At 28.4% G+C, this 24,055-nt stretch overlaps 1 protein-coding gene across 6 annotated transcripts in view; it reads right to left on the minus strand.

The window, feature by feature from the left end:
* Window positions 1-13,724: 13,724 nt before the first annotated feature.
* LOC126896314 (COBW domain-containing protein 1-like) overlaps window positions 13,725-24,055 on the minus strand; it is a 29,238-nt gene continuing 18,907 nt past the window's right edge. For 5 of the 6 annotated variants that reach the window (XM_050668983.1, XM_050668985.1, XM_050668982.1 and 2 more), the window contains 2 exons: window positions 15,710-15,830; window positions 13,725-14,308 (listed from right to left, as the gene is read on the minus strand). In XM_050668983.1, the coding sequence (XP_050524940.1) occupies window positions 14,241-14,308; window positions 15,710-15,830 (189 nt within the window). In that variant the 3' untranslated portion in view covers window positions 13,725-14,240. The remainder of the gene's footprint in view (window positions 14,309-15,709; window positions 15,831-24,055) is intronic. The other variant, XM_050668988.1, reaches the window with a different exon arrangement.

Below are 24,055 nucleotides of genomic sequence, written 5' to 3' on the forward strand. Positions count from 1 at the left end.
TAGTCGAAAATCATTATACAGAATGATTCTTTTAACGACAGCCAAAAATTTAAGTGGGAGTTTTACCATATAATTACTATAACTCCCACTTAAATTCTCTGTGTTACAAATGTTACAAACGTATTATACTTAAAATGTAATTTTTCTAAGAAAGAAAATACGTATGCACAGTAGTGTAAACCATATCGTAAATGGAAAATCAAATTATAGTTTGAAATATAAATATATCATAGTAAAACTATATAGACTCGAAGTCGAAGCAAATGAAAAATTCGAATTATTTAATAAAAAAAAAAAAAAATTAAGGGGCGTATTTAAAAGCTCGAGCGACCAACAAGTTCAAGTTAAGTTAATTCGATTTTACCAATGAAATGCTATTCTATTTCGCTGAGGTTTCCCTGGAAGTTGTTTTCAAGAACAAATATAAAATATGTTTTTTATTGAAATATTTGAATATTCAAATTGAACAATAAAAGCTATGAAATAACAATTCTATACCGAGGCTGGTTAAAATTATAAATACAAGCAATTATATTTTTATTGAATAATTCCAAAATATCTGATGAAATTTAATTAAAATGTGTTAATTATTCGCGTAGAGCTTAACTCGACATTAGTGTCTTTTCAGCAAAGCACAAAAGTGGATAGCATTTTAGAAGAGACGCTTTTGATAGTGATAGAGGGACGTACCAAAAAATGGGGTGCGAGTGGTGGCGGCGGCGAATAACGAAAGAAGAGGAAGTATTAGTTTCCAGGTGATTGCGGCCAATCTGTAACGACCGGCCGGTAATAAAGGGTCTCTCTCACTTTTTTTTTTTTTTTTTTTTCGGACCCCAAACCGTTTCATTTATACGCGCACATCAATCAAACGCTTATTCACTGGTGTATATATATGTGTATACTTTTTTCACAACAACATTTACCTGGGAAGTGTATGCGTGTGTGCTAAACATCATATTATATTAGCCTATATTATGTCGTTCCTTTTTATTATGTGTGTCTATCCCGCGCGACTGTATATTATTATTATTGTTATGTGTATTAACTCCTCTCTACCGCCGCCGGCCTGTTATTGTACCCCGTGTGCCCTTAATAAATCGGCGGCCATTCACGATGCGCTTTCTCATTGTCGGTCACACTACCTTTTGCCCTATTCTCTTTTACCGTCTCCTCTCTCTCTCTTGTCAAATCATAACGTGTGTGTGCCCTTAGCTGTCCAAATATTTACTTGGTCGGGAAAAATCCCCACGATAATTTAGACATCTGTGTTTTGTATTTGCTCTATTCGCCAATTGCCAGAGACAAATCCTCCGTTACAATTGGTGACGTTCTAAAAAATTAAGTGTAATTCAATGTAGATTACGATTATGCAATTGTCCACTGTACAAAAGTATACAGTTTATCTTCAAATAGAATAAATAACGTACATAACAGTGTGCTGAAAAGCGTTTTGGGAAACAGAAATTTCACGTTTGTAAATTTCACTATAAATGTAACTAAACACAGCGCCATAAGCTCAAATTGTGCGTGGTGGGTTTTGGAGGAGCTTAGGCCTTCCAATTTATGATTATATAAAAAATAATTTATGGCAGGGAGAAATTACATATAATAATGCAGTCCAAAAAGTCTGTTGAAAGTCCGCCTATGAATAGCACAAATAGAAAAAAAATTGCTAAAGATTTTGTGGTTAAAAATTAAATTGAATTCGTTTTGAAAAAAATATAAATTTGATTTGAGATAACAAAAATTGTAGTAGCACAAATTTCTTCTATCAGAATTTCAAATTTAAAAGATTTTTATTAAAAACTTAAATGCTAGCGATGAAATATATTTCAACAGTTTAAATATTTTATAGGAAACACAAAATCTATGGACAGGAAACTTCAAATTTTTTTTAATTAAATCGCATTATTATATGTTTTGGGTCTATAAAAATAACTTTTACTTGAAATTATGAATGTCTAATAAAAGAGAGGTTTCGATACAACGTATATTTTGTAGAAAAAATGTACGAATTTATTTATTCAACTAGATAAAGAAAGTTTAAGAATGTCCTAATATCAGATCTAGAAAATAAGAAAAATTTAGTTTAAGATTTTGTGGGCAGTGCCGCAAAATCCGAATGTGCAAGGCGCACGTTCCAGGGACCTACTTACATATTTACTTACTGTTTTTAAACCTATAGTGAAAGTTTCATTTAAATAAAAAATATATTCAAAGATTGATGAATACACTTTATTTAAATCCGTAATTATTGACTGTTGTAAATATGAAATACATACCAATAGGCCGAAATGATATAACTTCTGCTCAGGTTGACTCATTATAATGCGATGCAGTCATTATAATAATGTTATGCCTTCGTTTATGATACACAAGGGTACCGCTGTTATTGTGTTCACCACAACCAATATAATATTTTATCCACTGCGTTCAATAGCGTCGATACGCACAGAGTTGTATGCGTTATGTTATAATATAAGGATAAATATTATTCAAGAACATCTGCATTGTACCGACGGGCTTTTTTCATCGATTATTTCCAATTTTATGATCTTCAACACATAGATTTTGTTTTGCCGGCCGGAATGAATCCGCAAGCATAAGATTTTCCTCCACATCGGTATCGACAGGTTCCAGCTGTCTTCGGTCTGTTTGCCGGCCGGTATTTCAGGCCAAACGCATCCGAAAATCCGTTCCAAACAATTGCGCATTGTACGACAACGGTGCAAACTTGCTGTGTAATTGCTTTGTGCAAACGTAGTACGCGATAATCCGTTTAGAATGCGCACATAATCTGCTTATACATTGCTGGACGAAAATCTGCGCTTCGACGTTCACCAGTACAAACTATGCTTAAATAATAATAATAACAATAACGTGTGTGTTATAAGTTCCGACCGTGCACAGAATATTGTGTTATACGTTTTCCATTTGAGGTCTCCACCCCCGCGGTAAAGGGTAATGATTTCACTATTTGCTACCGGTCTTTTGTCATGTGCGTTAAAACGTCCACTGCAGTTCGGGTGCGCCGCAGTAAAGGACCACACGGATTCGACAGGGCTCCATACAGTCTGTCGGTTTGCCATTAAAAAGAAACGTCAAAGGGCCGCGACAGGAAGCCGCCTCGCCGGCTGAGGTCTCCACCAAGGTTACTCGGTACTCGTAGGTTTTCATTGGACCATGAAACTGGTAACCTTAATAACACCGACTTAGGTAAGATTCTGCGAGTCCATTTTGCCACTGTTTAATAACCTAATGTGTACACACGTGCACAACATCTCGCCCGGATGTGTCCTACAAAAACATATTTGTACGCCTATAATATTATTGTTGTTGTTGTTGCAGACGTGACTTACGTTGATACACACGAAATCGTCATAAAAAATGTGTTTTCTCAGCTCATACACGAGCTAATTCACATAATCTTCTTGTTTTGACATGTCTCATATAAGTGTGTTTTAACAAGATTATTACTTCCAACCGTGGGAGACATGAAAATAGTGTTTTGAGATGCTTAAAACAGGAAATACCTCCTAAGAATTAACAGGAACGAAGTATTAGCAAACAATATTTGATGGTTCACACGTTGTTAGCTAATCTCCTCATTTTACCCTTCGTCAATATTTTTCCACCGTCATCAATATGTTTCTTTAATACTTTTCCATTTATGCACTCGGCTTAAAATTATATGACATAACTTAAAAAAATACTAGTTAATAAAAGTTAATTTTGTTAAATAAACGTAAAAATGTAGTAACCATAAAACTATAAGCGACAAAAATTTAATCCAACCCAAAATATATCGTTTTACTATTACATTTAATGTTGTTCAGCTTAGAAATTTTAGATTTAAATACAGGTAAAATTTGTATACTGTTCATTATACAAATGTTTGATATTGCAATGTTCTAATGACATTTTTATACATATGTAAAACCTTTGTTTTATCGGTCAAGTTTCAAAATATAGAATATCACTATTATAATATGCAAACTATAGGAATTTCACATAAATGAACTAACAATATAATAATAAATGCACAGTTTATAATTATGTAATGACAGTTTATGCAAAATATTATGTCTTCAAACAAATTATGAATAAGCTTAAGCATAAAATATAGAAAAAGTGGCACTTATTCCTTATAAGATTTTGAAAAACCATTATTATTAAAAATTGATCGCATTGCACTTTTATTAGACAATGGAGCAAAACATCAACAATTTGCATATTGCTTATTAATGTTTTGGCCTAGTTATTTATTGTCAATAAGGGGTTCTGGGCGCTATTCAATATGACCGCGGTGTTTTACTTTAATATTTATGAGGGGGTTATTTTCAAAGTGTTTAGTGCACACTGGGCAATCACAAGGCGTGGTATATCACTCGAAAACCATTATTATATATTGCATTAGTGTAGGGAGGATGCTCTTCAACGCACAACTTTTTCTGTTTATTGGATCTCGTTTGGCTCTCCAATATGTTTGCTACTAGAACTTTAATATTGACCTAATGTATATCATTCGTACTGTATTCAATTCTTTCAAACGACGCAACTATGGCTTAGAATTTTTTAATAACACAACGAGTTCAAAGACATATAAGATATTGTTAAACAATACAATGTATTTGTAGTACAAACAACATTTATTTATTGAACAAACTGCAGAATTTTTATTACTTTATTTTAATATATGCTTGTTGCCATTCTGGTTTCACAAATTATTTTTAAACGCAGAGTTTAAAAGTTCATTTTTATCAAGTGAAAATCTTAAAGTGTTTGAAAGTACTTCTACGTAGGTCATTAATATAAAAATTAAAAATAGTTATATTTTTTTAGTGCGTAAAATTATCGGAAAGACATTTAGTACATTACCTTATGTGGAGTATTTCGCACGGTTTTATTTTATTTGCATTGTACAATATTTCTTCTGAACACTTATTGAGTGCAGTAATATACCAATCATAAAGATTAAAGAGATATACAAACACTTCTAAAATGAAATAAATAATAATTTCTTAATCGTCGACGATTATTTACACTCTAAAAATTTATTGAAATGAATATAGAGATTATTTTAAAAACGCTTTTGTCCTGGAAAATAACTACACAAAAGTGCCAAAGTGCAATAAAGTAAACACACCATAAGCATATATATGTGTATTACATTTACAAGTATAAATCGTTCAAACACTTAAACGTATCAAGGTAGAATGGATTTTCCTTAAGCCCGAGGTTCTTTTAAAGTTGTTAGAACAAAAGTTTTTGAACACACTAACCAGGCGGACTCGGTGAAAACGAAAGCGTTGAATTAACCACGTTCAAATTATCGGAGAGCCGTAGAAAAAGACCGGCGGGGCATTAGGACCAACTTTTAGAGAGACAATTTCAAACTGACATTGCCAATTTATGCGTCATAGAAAAGTTTTTAGTTTTTAATAGTATATATATATATATATATTTTGTTTAAATTTAAGGTAATTGAATAATGAAATTACTTAAAATAAATGTGTCAAAAGTAATTCACGTTAACTCTGTTGTATGAACAGTACTGGGAATATATAACAAACAAGTTGCCCAGATAATAATGGTCGTATTTAAATGGGGTCTTGGTAAGAGCCTGCACGTGTCACTCCTGCATAATAATATATCCATACCAAGATAAATTACTAACCAATCTTACCACCGCCGGATCTGAGTTCTACAAATGGCTTAAGTTATAACTGCTATCAATAAAACCAAAACGATCCATTTCGGGATCAGCCCTCATAACGACTTCTATAAATATTGAAGGATTTTCAAATAATAATAATGAAATTCTACAAATTATGTGCAAAAATGACAGATATGATATAATATGCGTCCATGAGATACACGGGGACATGGGTATTATCCGTCCGAAGACATGGAAATGAAGCTAGTGATTGAAAGACCATATAATAATAATGGAAGTGCGATATATTCTACAAAAACACTGCCACAATCCAATATTTGCAATTTTTAAATAAAGTAATTTGAAGTGAATATTTAAAATATTTTATAGTTTTTTTCACCTGTGAGTTTGAAGCTAAGAACTTAAATACTCACAAACATACTGTGCAATATGACTTCTTCAAACAATGTGAAAGAATCACTTAAATACACTTACTAAAATATGTCAGTATTGAAATTTGTCTTTAGTCATTAAATAAATAAATTTAATTCTGTATGTAAATATTACTTTGAAAATTATCTAACAAATAAATAATTCAATATTGAGACATTTTTAGTGGCAAAATGAAAAATAATAATGCATGTGGCGTTTTTCTATTGTATAGAGTTGATTTTTTGTTATCCAAAAGTGGTCATAACTAAAAATTTATAAATTTTGAGTTATTGTAGTTTTGTTATAATGGAGCAATTTGTAAAAACTTAAAAATTCTTTCAACTAACCATACTAAAACTAATTGTATAAAAATTATCTAGTAGAACTACACGGTCGCATTAATATAAAAATCATTAAAAATTCCATTTAAATATATACGGACAACAAATTTCAAAAATCAAGGAACACAAATAACAGTTAGTAATTTTAATAGTCACAACAGCTCTTGAGAATAGAACTAAACAAATTTGTTTATTCGTCGTTTTATAATGATAGGAGAGGAGTAAAAAAGTTAACAGAGGCAATTAATCTTACACTAGTCACCATCATCGTTTAACACTGGCAAATAAAGAAGAGGATATAACTCAGACATCATCTGTGTGAGTAAAAACATTAAACTACTGTGCAAGAAGAAAGTCGCAACATCAATATCAAATAACCAACATAGATCAATAATTTGCGAGGTATATGTTATAATACAACCAAAAAACGTGCTCACGATAAAAAGATATAACTTTAAAAATGCCAACTGGAAAAATTTCAAGATATATCTACACAAGACAAAATATATTAGGAGGATGTCGAACCCAGTACTTTCAGGGAATAAAAAAAGAAAGCAGGGAATTACTATATAATTTTATTAATGGATTTAATGTCGATCCCTTTGCCTAACCGTAGAATATATAGGATTTTCAGTAAGTAAAGAAACGGGTTTCTATTGTTCTCATTGTTTGTAACAATTATTACAATTGTAATAACTAAACTATCAGACGCACAACGAGAAAATCGGAGAGCACTATAAGTGAAATAAACACAAGTCAAATCAAAAGCATTGAGGATGGTGAATATTTTTGGGATTCACACAAATACAACAAACACACATTTACAATACACCAAACAAAATTGCGCACCAACTAAAAGCTATAGATTTTTTACAAACTAATGGTAATTGTAATTAATTGCCATTTCTTATGTACATAGCACATAAATTTCGTATGTACATAAGAGAATTTATGATCTAGTAAATCAACAAAATAAAGGTAAAGTAGGTCAACGATTTCGATAGCAGTCTGACAAATGAAATACGATTTTCCAAATCTAGGAATAAATAGAAGGCGGATGGCGGCCAACATTAACGATTCTTTAAAAAATCATTCGGTCACCCTTCAAGTGTTAGTAATAGAAGTGATTAGATTCATTAATTAACACAAATGGCGTGACCATATGAAGTGTGGACGGATCATAGAGACAAATAAATTCTTAAATTTTTTAATGGAATTTTATTCTTTGTTCTTCTCCGAGATGCTTTGAATTCCGCTTGGAGTTGCCAACACCATTGCGCGTGCAGTACACGACGCTTTGGCAGTTCGAAGCTGGTAACAATCATTAAAATAGCTCATCGTCAGTCGTCGTCGTGTGGTGGTCGGCTAGCACATCAAACGTTCTGTTCGGTCCATCTTTTGATATCGATAAACATAATGTTGAACGCACATACACAGACTTGACGGGAAGCGATAAAAATCTCGTGTTTTCCTATGGACCGAAAACATAAACACGGCCGGTAATGAGATTTTTGTCGAATTCCTCTCAAAGGGGCACCGGCTTAATGCATGTAAACATATCTCGTCCAAAAACAACATTGTTAAATAACGTGGCCGTGTTTGGTTGACGCCTCGCATACGCCCGTACAGCACATGGACTTCGGGTTGTTGATGTTTTTCAGAGGAGTCTGAAAACAGATTGATACACATGGCGTATACGATTATTTTAAACAACCAGCGGCTTGTGTGTGTGCGATCAGCGCCTGTCTATAGTTTACACGAACCGTGTCTTTGTATGCATTAGATTAGTCGTTTCCTTTTATTTCCGAAACTCGTTGGAGGCGTCTGATGAATTTCTGTGTATGCCACACAAAATACTAGTGTTCCAATTCTACAAACAATCACAATTTTCTATGCGTCGTAGTACAGAAGTTGTAAAATCATTGGTATCAGTAGTATTTTAGCTTTCAACCGTTCACGTCGAATTTATTTTATCTTGCGAGTCTCCTCTAAAAATTGTTTGCGGGTGTCCGCCATTTATATTGGACTACACACATTAATACGATACGGCTGAAATTAATTTTAATGTTTACCTAAATCTATATTAATTATAATAACAAGGAGTGTAGGATGTTCATTTTATTAAAGGAATCACATTGAATATAACGTTTTCGTTGGTTCAACCATTATTTTATGTTAACTAAATGCATTTTTTTTTATACAACATTTGTAAGCAAACAAGTAGTACATGAATTCTAAAGGAAATTTTATGCCAGATTGTTGGTCTTAAGGGTCTACTTGTGTTTTTTCGGAATAATGATATCATAAACGTGCCCTGGAGTCCTCAACACCAGCAAAAATAATGGATCAATTGCTAACAAATAGACGATTATGATTTTATTAAAATCATAGAGTATAAAGTTTTACTGAACAGTTGGTCGAGTGGTTATCGAGCCAACGTAATTGAGAAGGGTAGATTTTTGCAAACTCTAAAAAATCCCAACTGACAGCCACTTGAAAACTTATAAACAACTGTCACTTTAATAAATCTGTCATACATGTAATAATTCACGCACAAGTATAGTTAAGTCACTATATTAGATTTTTTCCTTTTTTTACAATACAGTACTATAGTGAAATTTATTTTTCTCTTGGTATGTATTTTTAACAAAAATATAACTAATTTATATTATGTAATTTATATACCGCGAAAACTTTGAACAATAATATGACCTTCTGTGGGATTCACTTTTAAATTTTAAAAAATATAAAGAACTGACTAATTTACCTAAACATATACTAATTTTTTTTTTAATTGAATTTAGGTTTAAATAAAGTTTGAAATTTATACATTTTCTCAAAAAAGATATTAATTAAAATAACATTGTTAATAAATCAATGCCGTATATTATACTAGAATAATAAAAATATCTAAGATGCCATAAAATAAAATGTATATGAATATCATGTATACATAATTTTTTTTGGACATTATGTTCTAGAACTTTATATAGAAGGTTATTGAATATAATCTACAAAAATGATTTTTAACCAAAACAGAATTATTAAATTCATAATTTTGGCACCCAATTGAAATTTTAAAATAAAAATTAAATAATACTTGATCTTCATATTATTTTTAAAACAATTATATTCTCACATTTATTTAATTACAACTCACACAATATGTTCAAAAATATAAAATATACTATAATATTAAATATTATAGTTTACATATTAATGTATATATTATATTTACTCATTAAAAGAAATTTTCTTTTAATGAGTAATTAGTTTTCTACTCATTCTTTTTAGAAATTGTATTAACTTAATTTCTTTAATGGAAACATGTATGTTTTACCAATTTACAAACTAGAAAATGGCTTAACAAAGAAAATGACTGATCGATAACAACTTTTGAATTAGTATTTTAATATATATAAAATCTTTATACCAGAGTAGTAGAGCGATTAATAAATAGAGATAAAAATAAATAGACCCACTTTACACAGTTTAATATAAAAGTTCCAATATGTTTTAAAATACTGATTTAATAGTTATTGAGCAGTAATTTTCTTATTTTTAAGTTTATTAAATATATATGTTCCCACTTAAAAAATTTAAGTTGGTAAAATTTTGAAGAGGTGATAGGATCATTGTTGAAAATTATAAAACGTAACATGCTCTTAACTTTTTGGAAGAAAGAATAAAATCATGTTTATATTTTTAGAGATATAGTATGTCATAGTTTATTGATCACTCTGTATATACTATATTATAATAAAATCAGAAATTTGACCAATTTTTATTGACAGGGGTAAACCAGATTTAATAAGTGTATAACATGATAAAATATAATGAAAAAAAAGTACAATATAAATAATTCTTAAAATTTAAAAGTATAATTTTAATAAAAAAAACAAATAATTCTTTTAATAAAGTTAGACATTACTTTTAATACACAAAGAAGAAAAGTAATTTTACGGAACGGTATAAATTTCATTATATTGTTATGCATTGCTAGATAATATATTTGTTTATTTATATACAATATTTTAATCATCGGTTTTCATTTTTAACGTGAACATAAGTATAAAGATCATTCAGTAAGAATTAATTTATTGGATTTTAATATTACCAGTTGAAAGGGCATTATTTAGAAGAAATTAATGACATTGTTTTTCACTTTTCTTCTGGTATAATCTCATTAATTAAACTTTTGCAGAAAAACGGCGAAAAATATAAAGAGAATAGCCGAGAGATGAAGAAAACAATAAGGCAGAAACCACTGTAAAGGATAATACAATGCGACTGGGTTAACGGCAAACCAGCCTTTGGCCAAGACTAATAGTGCGGTTGTTGACGCCGAAGGGTCATAGTCATTTATTTACTTACCCCTCAAAATGTTTTTGCGAGACCGTAACAATTGGTCTGTTGAATGCAAATTTTAATATTGTTCACGTCATATAGAAGTAGTACAGATAAAACAGGAAATAAAAAACAACTACTATTTTGTTATAGCGACAGCCATAAGATACATAATATAAAACTAATTTTTACTGTGCGCATTGTTTCTTCTCTAGATTCATATTTTCACTTGAATTTGTAAAAATGATTAATTTTAAATTATTTATTTATTTACGGCGATGTGATATATGGGTGTTCTCCCGGAAGGAGGATGTATGGGATACAACCGCCCCCGAAATGAAAATAAATAAATGTTAAAAATGTTTTTTCGAGGACGTAGTAAGAAACGTATTATGCGTATCTTCTCCCAAAACGAAATCCTGAATGCGTCACTGATATGATAATTCAAATTATCATGAAAAATTTTACAATAAACTAATAAAAAAAATAGTGACAATAGTATAGACATTAATATACAAGTTCAGTTCAATACTTCAAATAGATAACTAACTTAGTTAATTATTGTGATTAACAAATATTTCATGAAGGGAATCATGTAATATAATGTTTCTTGGTCGGGGGGCAATATGGTTTCTACTATAGGTACAATTTTTATTGTAGAAATTGAGAAAAAAAACTGGGAATCCAGTAAAGGAGCAACCATCGCAAAAAGTTTTGGAAACACTGATCTAATAGATCACGAAAAATAAAACGCCACATATTTACTAAATAACTTAGTGAAGGTATTAACTGAAATCAAGGTACTCGACATAGAAATGATAATAATTAATACTAGTTTACCATTTTACTTTTAACATTTACCTCATTAATTAGACAAACAATTTTCTTTAAAATTGGAAACTCTTAGATAACACATTTACCGTTGAGTATTCTATAGACTTATATCATTTTTATCATTCCAAGTTTGGGTTTTTATCGTAAAATTATGCAGTAAAGACGTCCAGAATTTAACAAATAATAAAACAGGACTGTGATGTATACGTGAAATTCTACATAAATATGGGTAGTCTAATTATAAACTTTTGGTTTTGATACGATGCATCGAAACTAATAAATTTACTATTGTGCTAACGTTATTGTTTGTTAGTAAATCATTAGTGTGCAATTTTACATATTACTACGATAAAAAATCAATAATTGTGATTATTATTCTCTCAAAATTCACAAAATTTCTCTCGATACTCCCACTAAGAGGACACATTCCAAAATTAGTAAATAATGAAATGGAAAAAATGTATATCGTCAATTACAACTTTTATCATAAACATTTTTGAGAAATTCATGAAACATAATGTAATTTATAAAAATTACTTTAATCTTCTATCTTTTTTTAGGTATACTTTTTTGGAGAACTCCATGTTATGTCTATGTCACACCATGGCCATATCGTAAACACATTTTCGTTTTTCATGGTTGACAGTGTTCCGAAAATTTGTATTCATAAAAATTATAAAATTAATGTAGTTTATTTAAAACTAATAAAATTAAAAAAAAATGTTCTAACATTTACTTTGAATTATCGATCACCCATTTAGAAAAAATACTAACTTTTTACAAGCAGCTGATTTTAGTGTCTTTAAATAATTCGCTCAGATATCTTCCATATAGTATACAAGTGATTAAAATGTTTCCTCAAACTCCTCGACATTCTTCAAAAAACACTTATGGCTTATTCTAGATAATAATTTTTATACTGGATGAAATTATTAGCATTGTGAAATTTGAATAGTTCCTTATATGAGGTATTCAGTAATTAAGAAAACGGGTTTCTATTGTTCTCATTGTTTGTAACAATTTACCTGTTTCCTTAATTACTAAATACTCTGTATATGCACATTTTTAAGTTTGGCTAAGTTAGTGAATTTTTTTACCTTTTTAAAATTAAGTTAATTGGAAAAAATTAACAAGTTAATATATATAGTTTATCCGTTATTTTTTTTTTTAGTAAATAAATTTAAAAGATAAATTTATAAAATCCTTATAACTTAACAAGTTAAGTTAATACAAGGAATAATTTACAAAAATATTATAAGCGTAGGGTGACCAAATTTTTTTGAAGTGAAATTATACAATTTTTTCTTTCTTTTTTTTATGCAACAAAACCTGATTCAACATTTTTGAAAACGTAACTTTCCCTACGCAATTTTAAATAAGATTATAGATAGTGCAATTTAGTTTATCAACATTTATTGCAATGTTCCGGTTATATATTAAACGCCTACTGTGACAATAATGTCGAAAGATGTATAATAATAGGAATTGTTTACTAAAATAACTGTATGCTATTGGTTGACCGACCATTTGCTGGGCATTCATGATGTGTCAGAGATTTTGCTAATCAATAGTATTGACTAGTAATAGGCAACGTTATAATTTTTTATACGTCGATATTTGTGGATTTTGGCGATATCGATATTGTTTTTAATGCAAAATCTATTGTAATTCAATTACACGAATTTTTGGTTAATGCTCGAAACTTTTTTTTTAAACTTCAAAATGCTAACTACCAAAAGTTCTCGATTTAAAAGTTCAGAGAATGGCACTAACACATATTTATATTTTATTTATGTACCATTTTTTATTAATTGTTAGCTAAAGAATTAATAAAAATTATTCATAGGTATGAGTTCACATACACGATTGTAATTTTCATACAATATGACAGAATAATATCATGCCATAGTGAAATATAATTTGAAAATTTACAATAAACTAGTGAATTATGATAATTTTAATGTTACAATGTATCGAACATTTGTTACTATATCGATATTGTATCGAAATATCGATATTTTTGCCCAATACTAGTATTGACATTAAGCAACAGGAAACCGTAAATTATGTTAAAAACTTATTATTCATAGAACAAATTAAATGTCCAAGATAAATATTTTTCGAACGAATTTTTATTTAAGTAATTTTTTTTATAGTATTCAGAATTTTATTATTATAAAAGGTATTTGATGAAAAATGTATACGTCAATAAGTTATTATATAAAGAAAAGATAAATTAAAATTGAATTCAAGTATAATCTAAATATCATCGATAAACTAAAAAAATTTACCTAACTTAACTTTAATTTATTAACTTGATTATGGCCAGTCTTGCACATTTGTACTGTAGCGCGTTATGATATTGATTTTAATCACAGCCAGACTTTTAACCATACCGGTTTAATTAAATCATATCCACTCTGATTTGTATTCAGGAATATAGTGTAAATCTAACATTTTGTAATAATTAATTAATCTTTATTGTAAAAAACAATTAAATGAAAGCATTAATTTAAAATTATTATACATAAGATTGAAAATAAAATATTAATTTCAGAAAAATTTAACGACAATATTAAAATATTAATACGAGTTAGTATTAACTCGCATATTAACATCAACCATTATTATTATTTTTTGCTATCGTTTATACATTTGATAAGGAGATTATTTAAAGTAATTTTATCCAAATATTTTCCTGAAATCAAAATAGAAAAAAACAATATTAATACATATATAAATGTAATATAATATGTAAAATTTATGTATATAGCAAATCGGAAAGAATATTTACATAGAGTAACCTGAAGTAAAATTGTGCATTATTTTTCACTTGCAGTAAAAGTTAGTTATATATAATTTTATTTTTAACTAGACAAACTATCAAAATATAAATTAAACAATAATAGTGATATTTGAACTTAATAAGTAATGAACAGAAATAAAATGAAAAACGAAGCATAATCTTACTTCATTGATAGGGTAAGAGAACAGTTAGTATAAAGTGAGTTATAAATAAATAAATAAATAATTGTTAAACCAGATTTTTTTAGCCGAAATAAAAAAATTATGACAAAGTTCATTGTATTTAGTAATTTCGCAATTTATCATAATAATAATTATTTATTATGAGTAAAAAAGAGTTAGCCATTTAGAAAGCCATTTTTTTCTCGAAAGTAATATTTGTCTATAAATAAACCATTACAAAAAAAAAAATTAGAATAAAAATGATTAGATTAATTATTTAAATTCAATAAATTAATGTATAAACCTCATTTATATCAAAATAAGTATAAAATGTAAAATATGAAATTTTTTCTTTAAATTCCACGCCAAAAATTTTATGTGAAAATAAAACTATATTGTTACTGAATATTAATTAACAAAAAATGTCTACTCTAACCAAACAAATTCAAGTATTATAATTTGTTTTATAAACTTAAAATAGTAAATTTAATGAGTAATGTAAAATAGTATGAACAATTTTTATAATCTAAGTACTGTGTCCAATTTTAGCTTATGATTTTTGAACGACTAATATCTATTAATAATTATAAAATAAAATTATTTATTTTAATATTAAAACTACAGCTTACTCGAATTTGAAAAAAAAAAACAAATTTTACACAAGAGACAAAATAAAATAAACAATTTTGTGTATTGAATTATTTTTTTTTTTAATAATATACTATTTAACGATAAATTAAATTTTCGTGACTCTCTTGTGGAAACTATTAAACCTAAATCAATGAAACTATTTTAGCTTAAAATTTAGTTTTTTTTTATTGATATCGGTGCATTAATTAGACAAATTTTAAATTTTGAGCAATGTCTCTATTCTTTCCGATAGGCCGTGGAATTCTACAGCTTGTTACTGTCAAAATTAATCAAATGAAGAAATATATAATTTCTATTTTCGTACAATTAATGAAGTTTGAATAAAGTATAGCTACCAAACGATTTTCTTTTCATTGTTAAAAGTTTTAGCTCATATTATTATAATTATTAAGTTTTAAAGTCAACATTTTAACTTATGATACGGTTACTAATGAACAGTTCAAAACAATGAAATTATCCAGTGTTATAATAAAATACTGACCAATTAATATGATTCTACTGCCCGAGGGCACTTGCTGGTCATTTGAAATCGTTTGGAACTCGTACATATCATAGACACTTTGAATAGCGGCCAGAGAGTTGTCTGAAAATCTTATCACACCCTGTAAACAAGCACGTGCACACTGTAAACTGCGGTGAAATAGTAAACAAACGATATATGAATTATTAGGACATGGGCATTGTTGACAAGAGATCAAAACGAAAAACCAATTTAAATTTAATTCGTATGCGTAAAGGGAACAAACGGTCACTGGCTGTTTAAAAAAAGTTTTAAAAGATTTATCCCTACGCACTGTAACTGATCGGATCGCGTGTTTCCGATGTGTTTTCTTCGGTATTTGTATAGTACCGCACCAACATTTAAAATTCACAGGCCGAGCGTTCAAAATGAAATTCTTCAGCCGATTACTGTGTTTGCCATCGAACAACGCGTTGCCGGTTGTTTGTATAGAACACCCTTTTCCACTTTTAGGCGTTAATCACGGTTTAATTAAAACATCAAAGGCGCCCGGAACTCGTCAACTGATTGATAACGCCTCTCGGTGTTACAAGTCGAGCGAGCAGCTTTGATAAATTAATAACATTGGATCTCGCGAGAAGCAACAGAGCGACAATTTACTTGTAACGCGGTCGTGTTAACGCGTTTCGAGTTTAGATAGTTTTGCGCCCGAATGTTTGCACAACAAAGAGAAACCCTTTGCGTTTCGAAACCATTTCGAGTAAATAATATTACACCGATTACTACTACTACTACGGCTACGGATACAATCGAGTTAAAGCAGGTGGGATTGGCGAATTATTATTAAACATATGAATAATAGGAATGTATTGTTTGGGAGCTCTACGGTATCCGATGTCTGACGGCGTACACAGCTTAAAAAGAAAACCGTATCACGCACTGTAAGTTCACGGCGAATACGGCGAATCAACACGGTATGATATGCGCGAGAATTAAAAATGTAATAAAAAAACATTTTAACGCGACAACCATAGTCACTGCTGGTCCTCACAAAAGCATTCCGCCAACGCGTGCCGGTCGTCGACGTTTTCATTTCCCCAACTATCCAGCCGTAAAGTGCGAATTTTACATATGCACAGGAAATGTCTCTTGTTTTCCCTCGCCCGACAACTTTTTGTGCAAAGTAAGAGCCGCATTCATAAGTACACACGAGCAGTTCCGTTATTAAGGAGCGTTTTATTTTTCGTAAAATATCTAACATGACACAACCAAAAATAAATATGGAAACGTTATTTCACGCTATTTGACACAACTTTTTTTTTACTCTAACTCGTCTCAAATTTTACCCATGACCGTTTCACTTGTACATATTTTATAAATGTATAATTAAATACAAACTTTACAACAGAATGAATGGTTGATATTTGATTTTTCAATTATAGATCACTTTAATTCAACAAACATTAACTCTTAACTAGTGGCTTTCGGTATAACATACCGCACCTTATTTAACTGTAATTACACTTTTAGTATTTGTGTAAAATAAAACAAATTTGTACACTTGACATTCTACAACATATATACTAATTTATCTCACTAAAAAATTGAATATGTAAAAAACATAAGTTCTTGAGTTTAATTTAATAAATATGTATTTAATTTTATTCCATACTTTTTTTTAATATCAGAATGGTTATAACAAAATGATGTTTACATGAATTATCTTAAAACTTTTACAGAACTCGCCAATAGGCAATTAGCCGTTTCAATATATATTTAATTATAAAAAAAAGTTAAAATTTAATTTAAAAAATAACAATGAATAAAATACCCTATTTTTGTCTCTATAATAAAAAAATTACTTTATTGTAGAAAAGTTATTATTATTAAAAGTTTTAATTTTAATAAGTTAAATAAAATAAAAAAATTTTAAAATATATCATAATTCACCACTAAAACATAACTTGCATACTTTTTCAAAACAATCCAAACAGATCGGATCTCCACATAAATAACAAACATAAAATGTTTTTTTTTTACTTCGAGCCGTTTGTCGAAACATCGGTTTTTAACAGATTTTTTTTTTTTTTTTTTAAATATCTTCAATCTTTAAACGAAAAACTTGAAGTATTTCTTTATTTTTGTGTCATATCTCCATTTCTGATTTGATTAAAGCAAATTTAGATTTTTAAAAATTTAGCTCCATTTATCTCAATATTATTTTAATACGATTTATATAAATCAATATATACTTTAAATAGTATGTACTGTAATAGATTACAGTACAATTGCGTTAACGCTAACTATACCAAGCATTCAGTAAAAAACAGTCATCTCTGAAAACGGCTAGAGGAATAAACTGAACAATTTTGATCTAAGGAATCAACGGCTCTTTAAGTTGAATTATTGTAAGATATTATTTCGGGTTTGTTCTTTCCTGGTTAAAACATTTTTGGCTATGCTTAGACAAAACTAAAATCACCGGTTTTCCTGATTTTACTACTATCGATACCATAGTAATATGTTTTGTGAAGCCATACTCGACTTCTTTCTTTTTTTGTGATAAAAAAATCGAAGGGATTTATCTATTGTTTTTTTTTTTCTATATCAACGTAAGAGTTTTTCATTGAATACTTCGATGAACTTGATGGATGTAAGCCAATTATGCACGATTAATGATTTTTATTGGTGTTATTAGACTAAGATCAGCTTGGGTAGGATTTGAAATTTTTTTATATTGTTCGTTGATATTCATGCCATCAGAATTTTTTTCAGTATAAATATATGCATTTATCATGTAACTATTGCGTAAATCTGTCATGCACATCAACTTTATACCATACTTACATGGCTTCATTGGCATATCTTGATTTAAATCTTCCTTTAAAAAGCTTGTCAACATTTCATCAATTGTAGACCAACTACATATAGTGTAAGTAGACTGACATAATTTTGTAAATAAATTCAATATAGGAGTGAATGAATTTTTTTTTTCTTCGCGGTCATTATGATTGTCAAATCGCCAAAAAGTCAAAAGATTCAAAAGTATTTTTTGACTGATCACACTCGGGAAATTTCAGTATCATCAGTTGCGAAAATTGGAACTTTCATGGTTAGATTTAAAAACTGATGTGTAATACAATAACACGAATAATGCTCTGATTTCAGTTATGCCAGTGTCTCTTAAAGCACAAATTTTTGAATAAATAATCAATTATCGTTAAATAATAATATACTTCTAACGGATTGGCCCTGAAACACGTGACTCTACCGTAAGACTGGTGGTAGTAGAACAATATTTGACTACAGTGTTCTAGTATTTCTGGGACGAAATTCGTCTTTACATATATACTTATTTTTTTCGTAAAAAAACTTATGTCGCCTTGTTCGGAACAAAAAAATGATCACTTTCAATGCATAAACTTTTATAGTCACTTTCAATGTTACTAAAAGTCTCATTTAGCAGACTTAAAATATTATCTGCAAATGTATTATCACTAACGTATAATCTTTTGAAAGGGTCAGGTTCACAATCCATTTCTTAAAATTTTGTTTCTTAAAAACGCTACAGAATATTTACTACTGAATATTAATAAGATATTTTTTTACTAAAATTTTTCTTAAATTCTACTCTACAAAATAGCTATCTTAGATTTTTTTTTTACATTTTATTTAAAATTTTAAAATAATTAATATTTTTAATAAAATGTAAAAAAAATAATTATTGAGCTATAGCTATAGACCTAACGTATAACTATTATTAAAAAAAAAAAATCAGCTAAAAATATTAACTGGATCAAAAGTTATTTAAGTTGTCAGTGGGTGGTGGGCCACCCTGTATAAATAATAATTTAAATGAATATAACACAAACAAATAGTTACAAATATTATTTTAATTAACATTTAAATATATATCTAAATTAATGGTGACCCTGTAACTTATAGAAACTAGACTACTAGACCACACTGAAACACTAAACTACTTTGTCAATATAGCTTCATGGCTTTTATAGTTTCAAGATGATGAAAGTTACGGAAATCCCACGATTGCCTCTCATGTCTTCTCTAGGAAACGGTTTTTGATCACGATTTAGAGGATATCTTGTATCCCATCATGTTGTACCATACAATATAATTTTATATTTTAAGACTATTTAAAAATTACTTGACCACAACGATGTATTATAAAATGTGTACCAAAAAATAAAAACAAATCATGGTAAAATTAATACCTTCTCAGCTTCGAATCGAAGCTAAAAATGATGTAATAAGTAACATGCGGTATAATATATTAACTTTAAAATATACTGATAATTAACTCAGTTTTATCGATTTATTTAGTTAAAATTTAAAGGTATATACTAAAATCGATGTTTTGTTTCAACTGATAAGAACGAAAATGATTAAATAATAATCAGAGTGGTATGAGATACCGCGCATCACTAGTTAACAGTATTATGGTATAGTCTTTATACAAACTTCATAAAAAATAAGATTTTTTCTGTTTTTAATTTTTAAAGAAGTTTAAGATTATTATAATGTGTAAAAGAATGTTCAAAAATAACCATTAGTTGTGTTAAGTTAAAAAAATATATAAAATAAATTGATTACATTATACATATTCTATTTTATGAATGTCATAGTTTAAATAATGTAATGGCGGGAGGAAAAAAAACAACTATACTCAGACTGAGTTTCATATAAATATTATGAGAGGTCTATGCACATTCTTGGACGGCTTAGGCGGCACCAATGTGGAGCCTTTGAATTGTCTGTTTATTAGATTTAGTCGGCGCGAAATTACTATCAGGCTTTTAGCTGACTTACTTATAAAACATTCGAGGAATGCAAATCGAACGCAGCGTATCCTTTACTCGCAATTTCTCTCAACTTGGGCTGTATTCGAATGATCTTATCTTAATAACCATTCGTGTTATGTTTATACTATATATATACCGACAATTAACATTTAAAATCTTTAAAAAGTCAATAACGGTTATATATTAGAACGGTTTCGAAAAAATGCTCGAAATGTAAACGAATATTAATTAAGAGCTATTCAGTCACATAAGGATAGCATTGAATATGATATAGAAAATAAAAACACAGAAAATCTAATCATTTTTTTATGAATACTATATTATTTTATTAAAACAAATAAACCACTTTTTCCAACGTATAGAATTTAATTATGAATGTTTCGAGATAATATTTTACAGATAGCATATCCTTTCGAAAACAAAACTTAATTCAGATAAATATTCAGTTCATAAAAAGTGTAGAAAAATGATCTCCTTATAAACTTTTACATGAAATTAACAGAAAATTATAATAATAAATTTCACTTCATATTGAAATTTTTATTTGCCTTGTAGAAACTTATGTCCTTCATTCGTTGAGAAATATTGATGTTGATTTATAGTGGCCGCATTAGAGTTATTCGCGATATTATTGCTCAATGTCGATCATGACAGAATTTAAAATGATTATGTCAAGGGTATAATAGGGTGAGCTGTTGAAAAAGCCTTCAGCTGAAAGGTATATCTTACACTAGTACGTTTGCAGCGATGGAATTCCTTCACGAATTTTTATAGGTAACACCAGAAAATTAAGACCAGAGAGAGGAACGTGATGGCAAAGGATTATGCGACGTTTACCACCACCAACCCCTTTTATTATTATTACACGGTTGTCGTCAACATTATCATCGTCAATCGACGGAGGCTATGAAGTATGTCGGTACTTTCTTGTCGTAACACCGTTTTCTTATCACGTGTCTATATGCGTAATATTTTGTATATTTAATACACACAAGAAGTGGTTATGGCATTCTTTGAAGGTTTTCATCGAGGCATACATGAAAAACAATCTATATTCACAGATCAAAACATACACTAATGTAAATGACTAAAGGAATTTGTTTTTGCACATTAAGTAGTAAAGATAAAAAATTAATAACATGAAATTTACTAGTGTCCATGTAAATAACATCGAAGAGAATTAAAATTAACTAACGACTGATTTACTTGTTATTAAATTCATATCCATAACAGATTTAACTTACGCGGAAAGAACTAAATAGTTGAAATAGTCATTTAAATATAATAATTAACTCAACTGAATAACACGGTTGATATTAGTGATGAGCATTTTCGAATAGTATTCGAATTGTTTTTATACAACCGATTAGTTTATTTTTAGCATAAACTATTCAAATGTCTACCGAATGGATTCAAAAAATATTCGATTAGTTCAACCTAAAATTTTTATTTTTATTTATAATAAAAAGATAATTAACGAATACTTAAAATAAATTATTATACAATTAATAATTAGTAATGGGAATTTTCAAATATTTTAAACTATCGATTAACTATTCGAATTGTGTTTATACAACCGAATAGATTATTTTTAGCATAGACTATCGAATAATTCGAATAGTGGACAACAATCAAATAGTTCGTTAGTTACTATTCGATATTTCCCATCACTAATTGATATAGTGATAAAATAATTGTATAGTTTGAAGAACTAAAGTCATATAGTTAAAACAACTAAATAAATAATTAAAATCTAACTATTTGTTATGATTGTACTACTAACTGATCGTTTTAATTGAATTAATATCTTAATCAGTAGCATTACTTAAACTATTAGTTATCATTAACTATTTTATAAATGACATAAGTACTGAATATAAATATACTTAGTTAATATCATAGCTTAAATAATATTTACTTTTCATTAATTACATATATAATAATATATATGCGTATATATATATAATTATATATAAAATATATGATTTGTCACAACTAAAGAACTTTTCATAGTTATTACATTAGATTTTTATCAATGCTTTTTTATATATATTTCTAAGAATGATTTAAAAGATTGACATGAATAATATACATGATAATTTTTTTATCATAACCCACTCAATTACTTAAAAAGTAATAATAATTTAAACATTTTTTTTTTTTTATTATTATTATCTTTAGTTACACATTATTCTTGAATTATTAACAATGTAATACTTTTTAAGTTCATACCTTATATTATGAAAATGTCAACTTTGTTTTTTTTAATGGGAACACATATTTTGAATTAAATAAAATGAATGAGTTTTTAATTTAATAGTAAATGGCATTTGAATTTTTAGTATAACTTTATTTGTTTATTAGATGTAAACATTTAAAGTTTCAAATGTTTGAGTTAATATAAATGTATAATACACAAGGGANGTTTGAGTTAATATAAATGTATAATACACAAGGGATTACAAATACAGGTAGCTTATTGGTTTTTTATGACATTGCTTTCACGGTCACGGATTGTTTATTATCAATTATGACTAACAATAGATATACTTTCTGTATTGTCAGTTAGTGTATTTATGAACTCACAACAATGTACCTTACTACCTTTGATAATAACAATGCTGTGTACCTGTTAATATTGATGTCATAAAAAACCAATTAGATATCTGTATTTGTAATCCCTTGTGTATTATACATGTATATTAACTTAAAAATTTGAAAATTTAAGTGTTTTTATTTAATAAACAAATAAAGTTATACTAAAAATTCAAATGCCATTTACTATTATATTAAAAACTCAAACATTTTATTAAATTCAAAATATGTGTTCCCATTTAAAAAAAACAAAGTCTACACCCTTACCAGGCATAATGGATGAACTTAAAAAGTATTACATAGTTAATAATTCAAGAATAAAGTGTAACTAAAGATAATAAAAAAAAAAAAAATTTTTTAATTATTATTATTCTGTAAGTAATTTAGTGGGTTATGATAAAAAAATCACTCTATATGCACTGATGAAAAGTTATTTTGATGCTAGTATATGAAGTTCCGATAAAAATAGTATTATATCACAGTTATAAATGCGAAAAAAGCTTTTCTTCGTTTGATTTATTCTGATCTAAAATTATGATTATCAAAAAATAGAGCAATAAATCCGATCAGATCCGTATTCAAACAACTGTGTCCAATAACAGATATCATAATCAAATACGTGCTATTGAAGCATGATATAGTTAGATAAGATTATTGTGAGTAGCATGTAAGTAAATTGAAAAAAATGTTTTGTAAAGTATATTATTTCCAAGTGCACATGCGATTGTTTAACACGAGTATAAAGTCATATATACAAGGAAGAGTGTGTACACACGCGAGTCTACCTGATCCACGGCCAATTGATTACATCTGGAACGGGGATTAGCCCTGTATAGAATTAAATAGAGATTTATCAACGAAAAAAAAAAGTACAATATGGATCTGTCTACAACAATTAAATATGAAAAAATCGCGGGCACGTATAATAAACGCGTGTAAATGTTTTGCCGAG

Source organism: Daktulosphaira vitifoliae, unplaced genomic scaffold (assembly GCF_025091365.1).
Source record: "Daktulosphaira vitifoliae isolate Bord-2020 unplaced genomic scaffold, ASM2509136v1 Scaffold_1, whole genome shotgun sequence".
Taxonomy (NCBI): domain Eukaryota; kingdom Metazoa; phylum Arthropoda; class Insecta; order Hemiptera; family Phylloxeridae; genus Daktulosphaira; species Daktulosphaira vitifoliae.